At 40.3% G+C, this 11093-nt stretch overlaps 1 protein-coding gene across 5 annotated transcripts in view; it reads right to left on the bottom strand.

Moving 5' to 3' along the window:
- Positions 1-4239: 4239 nt before the first annotated feature.
- Positions 4240-11093, bottom strand: part of RHOT1 (ras homolog family member T1) — a 48820-nt gene continuing 41966 nt past the window's right edge. For 2 of the 5 annotated variants that reach the window (XM_063119911.1, XM_063119912.1), the window contains 2 exons: positions 7150-7293; positions 4240-4383 (listed from right to left, as the gene is read on the bottom strand). In XM_063119911.1, the coding sequence (XP_062975981.1) occupies positions 4266-4383; positions 7150-7293 (262 nt within the window). In that variant the 3' untranslated portion in view covers positions 4240-4265. Of the gene's footprint in view, positions 4384-7149; positions 7294-10870; positions 10968-11093 lie in introns of those variants that run through there. The other 3 variants (XM_063119913.1, XM_063119915.1, XM_063119914.1) reach the window with 2 other exon arrangements.

Raw genomic sequence — 11093 nt, 5'->3', positions numbered from 1 at the left:
AGCTCAAGTTGTCCAATTGTTCCTCCACGCTGCCAGGGTTAAAGCTAGGTACAGTTATGTGCCCTCCATTCTTAGAGTTGAGGACCCCACAAGGACTTTCACCTGGAGTATAGAAAGCTTGAAGCAGAAATAGTGCAGCTTTGCCTGTCTGTGAGAAGAGCTGCCGTGCCTGTCCACAGAGCTCAGCAAGAGCACCAGTAGGATACAGATCACGTGACACTTCTCCCAGCTTCCTCTAGGCAGCTTTTTTTTTAAAGGAAGAAATGGGAAACTGGATGGGGCTCCATAGAGGATGAGTGGTGTGTGTGTGTGAAGAGGAAGGAAGATGTACAAAGAGTTAGGTTCCAAGCCATGGTTAGTTATATCCCTTAGGAGCCAGTCATTTGTGCTTCCCTTTACGGCTTTAACATGGCATGGCATCAGCCTTAAAGCCGAAATATCAGGCCAATTGGGGAAGATTTTACGAAGCTCCATCATAACCAATAGGCATCTATGTAAGCACAAGTCTTTTTACTGACTTTCGTCTGATTCCTTCACACTATCCTCCCTAACCACTGCTTAGCTGCTACATTCCCATCTGCCAAAGCCAGATATAGCAATCAGGTGATTTGAGAAGCTATTTTCATACATTGCCATGGCAATGTGCATCCTTCGTGTTGAAAGTAAAACTAGCGAGCATAAAGCATACTCAGTTATAGAACTGTTTTAAGCAGGAAGGAAAGAAAAAGGTTGGTGATTTTTCTTGTAAGGAAAACATTCAAAACTTGATGGGGGAAGCACTCTATCCAAAGGTGTCTGCTCTTTCTTCGTGTTCCCCTAAAAACAGATGATGCAAGGGGCAACCCAATTCAGCCTCCACTTTTTGAATTTGTGCATATCAGTCATATATCTTGTCACATGTGGCTTGCTCCCCACTCCTGGTGCGGTGTACAAAAGTACCTCCAGGATAGCATAGCGATGGGTGTAAGAGAACAGGAAACACTTTGTAACAAAGCAACGAAGGTGGTAGAGAAGATCTCAGTGCAAGATTAGTGAGTTTTCCACAGCAGCCTATAAATGTAACAGGAATTGGCTAGGGAATTTACTTTTATTTATTTTATTTTTATCACTGCATTTATATCCCCTTTTTTCCTCCAATGAACCCAAGGCGGCATACATCCTCCTCCTCTATTTTATCCTCACAACAACAACCCTGTGAGGTAGGTTGGGCTGAGAGTTTGTGACGTACCCAGTGGGTTTCCATGGCCGAGTGGGGACTAGAACCCGGATCTCCTGACTCCCAGTCCAACACCTTAGCCACTACCCCACACTGGCTCTCACCACATACAGGCAATGCCTGATTGATCAGGCCCCAGATTTTAATTGTGCCTGAGATTCTCAGTAGATTGATCTATTAACATTGCAGCCCAATTTTAAACTAGATCCACAGCATTTCCAGTTAAATGGCTCTCAGATAGAAGTCCTGGGACAGACCTCAATCTTTCAGAGCAGACAATAAGGTGCGCTCTTTAAGGTAGCCTCATGGACTTATCTGTAGAACAGAATCTTATGAACTCACCTTGCTCCATATTTCGTCCCTCATGCTCTGGACTTACCTGTCTGTCTTCCATCACCAGGATTCATTTGGCTCCTGACACTACACAACAGCTCATATCTTCATACTGTTTTCCATTCATAAACATAATTCCATCTGCATAACAGGGGGCATTATTCATAGAAACACAGAGACAGCAGGCACACAGGTATAAAAATATTTGTCTAATGCTAAACTATTTGTTATCTGATATACAAATAGAACCCTAATTTTTAGAGTTTGGCACCATTTCTTCTTCTGCAACCACAATTTTCTCCCCGAAGCAAGCCTCAGAAATTCTACGGCCAATCTTGTGGATCCATTTTGTACCCATAATGTGGCAAATATCAAAAAGCATCTGAAGGAGAAGTCCTGTAACTTACGAAACCAAGTTAAAGTTTAAATTTGTATTTTTGCATTGCTGTTTTTATCTGGTTGAGCTTTTATATTGTATTTTATATTATGGTTTTATACTGTTGTTTTATACTTGAATTGCCTTAATTTTGTAAACTGCCCAGAGAGCTTCGGCTATTGGGCGGTATAGAAATGCGATAAATGAATAAAAATAAATACATAAAGTTCTCCAAAAAACAGTGCTATAATCAGCATCTTCTTGGTTATTTATTTATTGCATTTTTATACCGCCCAATAGCCAAAGCTCTATGGTAATGGCCTAGAAATCCAAGCTAAGCTCGAGGTCTAAATGACAGTATAATATATAATATAGTAATATATTTATTACCCGCCTCTCCCTCTGGTATGCCTGTTCTCTGAAAGCTTCAAACTTTCACAGCATCTATAACAGCTAGTGTTTTGGAAGGCAAAATCCCACCTGAACTAGAGAAGGAAGTAGTGCTTAGTTGGCTTTCTTACTCAAAACCATCTGATTTGAACACCAAATACTGTAATGCAACACCTGAACACCTATGGTAGGGAGATTGTCGGGGTGATATTGGGCTGGCTATACTTCCTTCAAGGCCAGGAATATCCACCCTTTCAGTGAGTGGTGGTAGGAAAAGGCATGACCTATTAGCTCCAGGTTACTTATTTACCTATTGTACAGCTATACCTATTGCACTATATGAAACCCAGAAAATAAAAGATCAGGAATTTTACTTTGTTAAGTGCCCCAGGTTCTTCCATGTCTCTAGCTGGGAAGATGGGTTTTACATGTCAGAAAGTACTAGCCATTCACCCTGCTGCTACCACAGAGTTTCTCAAATCGTATAAGGTGACCTAAACGTCATCTTTTTGTTCATGCAGAATTTTTCAGGTGGGCACCTCTGCTGGCAAGTGTCTCAGGCCAACACACCAGTTCTGCTCTTCCTCCCAGGCACCCTTTGCAGCAAGATAAGCAGAGTGATAAGAGAAGGCTATCCCAGTGAAATTCATGGCTGTGCAGAGATTTGAACCAGGAGATGAGTAATATCCTTTTCCAAAAGAAAGATCCTTTTCCAAAAGATTGCATTTTCACATTTTAGGCACAGCTACCACCACCACCCTCCTCCTCCTGGGGTATAATCTGTCTTGGAGGTACGTTGAAGGGCTGGGGAAACAGTGATACTTCACTGCTATGCACACTGGATCAATATTGCCCCTCAGAGTACAAGAAAGAGCATTCAAAACACAGCACAGTACAGTTATTTATTGAAATACTTGAAAAGGGCAGTGATGGGGAAAAAATAGGTTTGACAGGAGGAATTTCCATTTATCAGGGCGATTTGACCCTCTGTTTTGTTTTAAAAATGCCACCTACAGGTAATTCCAGCCAAGTATAGGATGCAGTGCAAACCATGCAACTAATCTACTACCCAGTAGAGTAAAGTACTGTGTACTATTTCATTTCTACCCCATACACATCTTTTAGGAGAGTGAGGGATGAAACAAACACTTCTGGTGAATTATAAACAGTTATAATATACAAATTGATTGCCCACTGAATTTGAAAAAGCTACAAAACGTAAGAGGAAAATGAGAGCGCCACAGAATGGCACACAGCGTCAGATGTTGACAGGTCATAGATGACACCTGCTTCTGATTTAACAAAGGGAACATCCCAGCCTTCTCCCTCTCCTCCTTGACCTGTGGCACATTTAGTTGTATAATGTAGGATATAAAAAAATCAATCCAAGTCCAGTCAAATTTGCCACATTAAAACACTTCTGTGAAATATGATCAGTGAGTAAATGAGCAGCTCAGTTTACTAAAGACAAAAATAGCCAGCCTTCCCCAAACCCTGTAGCCCAAAAGAGAGCTTCTGATACTTGTGAAATAAATAAATGAATGAATGATGATCCTGGACTTGAACCTACGTTGCGGAAATTAAATTTGAATTGCACTCTCTCTCACTCCATTTGAAACATCTAACAATGGCGTTTCTAATAACTTTTAGGGATGTTATGCCTCACTGCCTTAATATATACAAGTTATTTTACAATAATTCCCTTTTGGCCGTACAAATGTAGCCAGTGGTAGCCACTGTAATGCAAAACCTCTCTTCCACAACCTATGCAATACTGCAAGTTTAGAACTATCATTTAAAATAATCTTATCCATGAATTACAAATAATAAAGTAACTCGCATATATAAATATTTCTAGCAGATTTAGAATGTACATAAAGGTTTCTTTTTCCCCCTTTTGGTAACCCCCTCCCCGCACCCCACCCCCCAAGAAATGTGCTGTCTTCCAGATCATCGCTGCTTTAGTAATGCTCTGTACATGGCGAAGCCCAAAACAGCAAAGACTGTAGCACCAAAACTTGCTCGAAGCCAAAAGGTAGAGCTCTTGAGGTCTGCTTGTGTCACATGCCTACAATATAAAGCATTAAGAAAATGTAACTGATTTTGTGATGGCAACATCAGAAGAAAAACAACACGCAGCTCACAACACATAAGCTTTTGGAAATGTGTAATGCTTGTCAGTTTAAAACCTGTTATATAAACTGGTGAGGTTTTCTGTTGTAACTGTGCAGAGCACTGTTGTATTACAGTTCGGTCACTGTAGTTCAATTAACTTTTCACAGCAGCATAAAATGAATTGGTTGGTCAAGTTCAATGCCAGGCTTGGTCTCATACTATAAGGCTGCTCTTGACCAAAGAAAATTCTTTGAGCAACCCTTTCTTTGCCTGATTTTTATTTGTTTGCTTGCTTGTTTTGTTTTTGCTGCTGCTGCAAAAATCTCACGCTAAAGAAGGGCCCTTGTATTGCTTGTAAGCTTGCAATTATAAAATGACTAAAGTTAATCTAATTAAGGCTTGTCAATAGTGACTTGTTTACAGCAAGTAACTTAGCAAACAAGTAGTGAACGGTCTCTGTAAATCGGAGAATGTTTCTCTCAGGCTGCTGATGTATCTACAAAGGACCCACACTGATATGGCACCGGCAGTGTATTAGAAGCACTGATGGGTCCATTTGAAAGACTGATCTAGTAAGCAATATAATGGAATTCTTTCTCTCAATACAACCTATGTGAAACAGTTTGAGAAAAATCAGGCTCTTCACTGGTTGGGACTATGCTTGGAGGAAGAATGCAGAAATAATTTGGCTACAAAAAGTTGCAAAAGAACTGCACACAAGAAAAAAACCCAGCATTTTGGTATAATGAAATTGACTGTTTTGAAGAGGTAAACTGACAAGGAGAACATTTTCCCAAAAGCTAGAACAGTAAAATGACTACGGCAAATGTCTTTATCATATCAAAAGAACACACAATCAAGGTTGTCCATAAGCATTTTAACTCCCTGCCTCCTCCCCTCAGCCCCTGCTCCCGTTGGAGATTTCTCCTGCCACTGATGGCCAATTTATATATCATCCCTATAGGCGATCTTATGTGGTCAGTGTAATATCTGGAAGGCCTGCCATTTGCCCATGTCATGTTATCACCCCAGCCTCATGAAACACCTAGGGGTGTGTGTGTGTGTGTGTGTGTGTGTTTTTGGGTGGGTTGTCATGGCACTCATATTGATTCAGAGTGTATCTATAAGGCAGCAAAATGATTGCCCTCCTGCCTCCTCCAGAAGCATTCAAACGTTTGACTTAAATGTAATAACGGTACAATTGTCAGAGAATACTGGTTGTGTGTTCCCTAGCCAGCTCCTAGAGGGAAAGGTAATTGTACCTTCAAACTAACTGCATGACCACCTCTATATGGTGATACCTTGGTTGCGATGCTTCTACCCAACGGCAGGGCCTACACACAATGGTTAATCATTCTCATCCTTATGCTGTAAACGGTTATAAGGGCCAAGGAGTTAGTGAAACAGCGATGGATATTAATAGACGAAAACAAAATGCAACAGAATAGCATGAGCATGGTGGATGAAAGAAAGCCACAACAAACTTGACAAGACCAAAACAGAGAGAGAGAGAAAGGCTCAGTTCAGACAACACATTAGTCAACACAGCGTGAAAACTCCACTTAACAGTTGAGTTTTTAGGCGGTACTCCCCACACAACATATTCGAACTCCACCGTTGTGTGACTGTGGGCTACCGTGGAGGTGAGTAAAATCTATCATGATGTTTGATTGACAGATCCCCCACCCTCTCTCCTCTCGATAGTATCACATCAGCCATTGCTGCAAAAAACCAATCTCAGCGGCTCTCCTAGAGTGACATTCGCTCCTTTCGCTGCTCTTGCTAGAGAACTCTGTAGCTAGTGGGAGAAGTCAACTCAACGGAAAACTTCACGGATCCCACCACACAGCACACAACACAATGGTTGTGCAGGAACTCTCCTCTACACAGGGTGGATATTCTGCATGGAGTGTTTTCCAAAAAAAACTCCACTGTTGCATGGAGTTTTCACACCAGACAACATATTTCTCAACAGTGAAATGTGGTATAAAAGCTCCACTGTGGAGTTCTAAAACCATAATTGACAAACATGTTGTCTGAACTGAGCCAGAAAGAGAGAGCCCATAGTCCAAGTCCGTCCCCCCATGCACTAGTTTGTGAGCATGCTCAGTTAAAACCTCTTGTTAAAAGGTGGCTTACAATAACATGACAGATAAAAGTTTTTAAGCAAAGGTTACTGTAGTGACCTCAATTCAAGGCACACTGATTCTCAAATTGAATGTTATAGAACAGATTTAAGACTATACTACAGAACAGAAGGCCAGAAGGCTAAGGCATTTTCAAACCCAAATTAGAAATAATGGGAACATTTCAAAAGCACATGACACAGAGATCCTCTAACATAGTACAGAACAGATTTTGAAGTGCAAGTTAAAGAACTACCAGGCTCCTTCACAAAACCATTGTTACGCACCGCCACAAACAGGCCAAACCGGATTAAGTTATTTTTCAGGCACTCAAGCAAGAATACTTCTAACACTTTGCATATTCCGATACTCCATGCAACATTAACAGCCTTGCTGGTTTATTGCCAGCAATCAGTGAAGCCAGGTCCAAAACCACCTGCAATCAATCTCCAAATCTTTATTCTTGTGGGATGTGATCTTGAAACGGATTAAAAGCAAACGTCTCCAGCATGGGTTAGTTCTTTCAAATTATATTAAAGCAAGGCATATGTTTGGTTTCTCCTTCAGGGAGGAATTATTCGGGATTGTGTTACCTGTCTTCAAGTAACTGTGGATCAAGGGATGACTCCATGAAGATGGAATTCTCTACAGAGCTGACGGCGTGCACCTGGTGAATAATACTGCTCCCCTCATCGGATAACAGCATGGCACCCAACTCATCTACACGGGCTCTTAACCTTTTTACACACATGCACACAGTTGGCAGTTCATAGCATGGCTCAAAACAGCAAATTACACACCAACATGGCATTGTCAGCTACCAATCTGTTTTTAATAAGAAAACCTTTGCTCTTGTTTGCAAGTTAATGAAGTAGCATGTAAAATTCATTAGGGATTCAAAGGAAATCTAGGGATTGGATACCGATTTACAGTGGATCAACTGTGCTGGTGGAAGTGGAGTTTCCTGCCTTACAACAGCAGTCTTTCTGGGCTCTTGAAAATGATACACAGAGATCCTGCAGAATGGGGTGAGGGAGAGGGGGGAATCCCAAAAATTGGGCAGAGGGACCTTCGGCGAGCAGAAGGCAGAACCTGGATCCAACCCCCTGTCTTGAAATAAATGTCTTTATTGTTAGCCAACCCAAGTATAAGAACTGCCAGGTGACTTGGAAATTCATTTTTTGGATTGTCGTGCTAAAAATAATGCAATATGCCTCAGAGACAGTTAACACATGGGAATAATTTTACTTTTGCCTCTTGTTACTTTTATGTGTTTACTTTTACTTAAAGGAAGGGCTTTTTTAAAAAGGTGCTGATGAATTTTTATTTATTTATTTTATTTTTGTATATTTGTACAGACCTGCAGTCTTTATGGGTGGACACGGAAATTCCCGTGCAGAGTTACGTGGTGATAGTCTAAGCACAGAACATTATACCGGCAAACATGTTTCCTAAACACGTATCAGTTAATGCAAAAGCAAACTGAGGTGGGGGGGCATTTGTATGGGGGCAACTGAGCCTTCCGGTGCCAGCTACTTCTCCCCTACAAATGCCTCGAAGGTTTTTCCACCTTGCAAGTGGGGCCTTCTATTCTTGGGAGTCTAGTTGGAGAGAAACCAACGCATGGGGGCATTTGCAGGGAAGAATCAGCGGCTAAACCAAAAGTCCCCAGCCCTACTTAGCATTATAAGGAAACAAACTTGGGCCTGGAAATCACATTTCCCTCATATATCGTTCTACCATAAATAATCATAAATAGAAAGGAAAACAAATAATGCGTTTACAATACACGGAGGGCCAAGTCTCACTTTACTTTTGAAACCCATTCTCTGTGCAACTTTTACACGACTTTCAGATCATATAGGTACAGTATTCGTACTGAATTAGGCTTTTATACTCTTTTTATAAACCACAACAACAACACCAGAGCACATGCACAAGGGTTGATGAAGGATTCAGGAATACATTTTTGTTTAACATAACCAATGTTTTACATTAATGAATGCAGGGTGTTTTCCAAATAGAAACCACATTCTATTCTATTCTGTAAAGAAAAAATGCATTTTAAGTTCTACTTTTTAGCCATCTGTTATTTTATTTCAACAGTGAAATAACTGGGCCCTGTAGCAGAAACTAATTAGTCGTAAAACCAGTTACTTGTGAACTAAAACATAAAACTGAGCAGAAGTATTAGTTTTGTATGGGAAATAGTGACACTATTAAACAAGAGGTGGGAACATGTAGAAGGCAAGATGAGAGTTTGTTTAACGTATCCTTCAATCCTTATTCCCTCAGGGTCGCAGCAGTGTCAACAAGGAAATCAGCAAGAGTTATAACAAGACTCCAGAATTCCTGCATGCGAAATATGGGGAAATTTTTAAACAGCAAGTGATGACATCATTAACTTGCCATTAAACCACCAACCAGATCAGCCACACATATAACAGTAAGTTAAGCAGCAGTTCACATAGGCAAACACTGCTCATACCAACCCCTAGACTGTTTTTCAAAGCCAAAAAGGTTTAAAGAAAAATTTGGGATGGGAGAGCAGGATCCTATAATAATAATAATAATAATAATAATAATAATAATAATAATAATAATAATATGCACGCATTTGATTAGGACCGGGGTTCCCCACCCCCGGTCCTAATCAATGAATGACATTGAAACAGAACGGCATTGGGCCTGCCTAAGTTAAGAGTAACCAAAATACAAACCAAAAGAATAAAGAGGATCAGGAGTACACCAGCTTAAATATGCTCTTAAGAACTAGAGGAAGTACAATAAAGTTTTTAAAGTGTAGGGTAGCTTCATTAGCCACCAGCCAGACATTACAATATTTATTTATTTATTTATTTATTTATTACATTTATATACTGCCCCATAACCGAAGCTCTCTGGGCAGTTTACAGTCCCACCATCTTCTCAGGTGCGCCTGGTGGGAACATGGGAGAGGGCCTTCTCGGTGGCTGTTCCAGTACTTTGGAACTCTCTTCCCAGGGAAGCTAGACTGGCTCCCTCCTTGATGGGCTTTCGGAAGCAGGCAAAAACTTGTTTGTTCCAGTGGGCCTTTGGACAATAATCTGGTCCTCCATCTATGTTAAGGACTTCTACAATTTTCGTGTATTTTAAACGTTTGTTTTAATATTGTATTTTTAAAAACTTTTTTTTTGTACATTTCTTTTCCTAGGTTTAAAATGTATGTTTTAAATTTTGTAAGGCTGCCTTGAGGCCCAGTATTGGGCAAAAGGTGGGATACAAATAATAATAATAATAATAATAATAATAATGATGATGATGATGATGATGATGCCATGTAAGAGGGAGGATGCAGCTCATCTTGCCACCAACACAATCCAATTTCTTGCCCAAGCATGCCTCATTTTCTCAATTAGAAATGATATGTTTAGGGAGAATCACCTCATTGTTCCCACACGCATCTACCATAGGTTTAGAGCAATCACATGTGCTCTTAATTTCATGAAGGCAGAGGATAAATAGCTTACCATGCCCCATTTCTCCAACCATATCAAAGGCAACCCCCAGATGAAGGCAACATTGGAGGGGAGGTTAGGTACAAGAGTTTGGTAAAAAGAATGGGGGGTCTGGCACTTGTGGGTCAAGTAGTCATATATGCAATTCCTTATGCCAGACCTACTTAATTCTTTGCATCTTTGGCTGGGGGCCAACAAATCCTTGAAACAATTATTTCCGATAGGTCAAGTCAAGTAATTGTGACCCTTTTCAAATCTTCAGGCTGGGGCATGGAGGAATAGAAAGCAACGCTCCAATTTATATTGACTGGGAGACAGGTTCCTTGGCAAGACTATTTTGCCAAGAACACACAAACTTTATGAAACCAACATACTTGTTTTGATTATTACTTGTCACAATATATCACGATCCTGATTCCATGTAATTAGAGGTTTATACCTCACATCCATTTGTAATTCAATTCGTTTCCATGAAACTCAAAACAATGGAATAAAATAAAAACACCCCAACCCTGAATTTTCTACAAGAAAAAGGCTTTCTAATAGGATAGCTTCAGCTTCAAGGTATCAAGAAAAGAAAACTGTCAGATGGAGAGTCCCACTTTTGAGTTGAGATTTAATGTTACCCACTAAGGGTTTCAAGCCAGAGTAAAATGCTGCTAACTATACAAGAGAAACAAGTTTTTAATATAGCAAGCCAACAACACAGACACAGAAACTCAGCCTCTAACATCCATAAGACATGAAGACAACCAAAAAAATAAATAAAAATAAAAATAAATAGCCAGGCTGATGGGTTGGAGACAAAACACACAATGAATTAGAAGACACATTCAGAAATTCATTTTTAAAGAGAGGCATAAGAATGCAGTAAGAGGAGAGTAAGTGCCAGCCAGACAAATGAAAACGAACACCTAAAGGAGAAAACAAATTAAAAATAATCCAAGATGGGTCAACTGTTTCCTCTATGGCATGTTGTGTACAATGTTTTGAAGAAAGCCCTATTCCTAGTTAAATCTATAAAGGCAGAATGCCAGGGC

Source organism: Elgaria multicarinata, chromosome 3, assembly GCF_023053635.1.
Source record: "Elgaria multicarinata webbii isolate HBS135686 ecotype San Diego chromosome 3, rElgMul1.1.pri, whole genome shotgun sequence".
Taxonomy (NCBI): Eukaryota; Metazoa; Chordata; class Lepidosauria; order Squamata; family Anguidae; genus Elgaria; species Elgaria multicarinata.
This window is presented reverse-complemented; position numbering and strand designations above follow the sequence as displayed.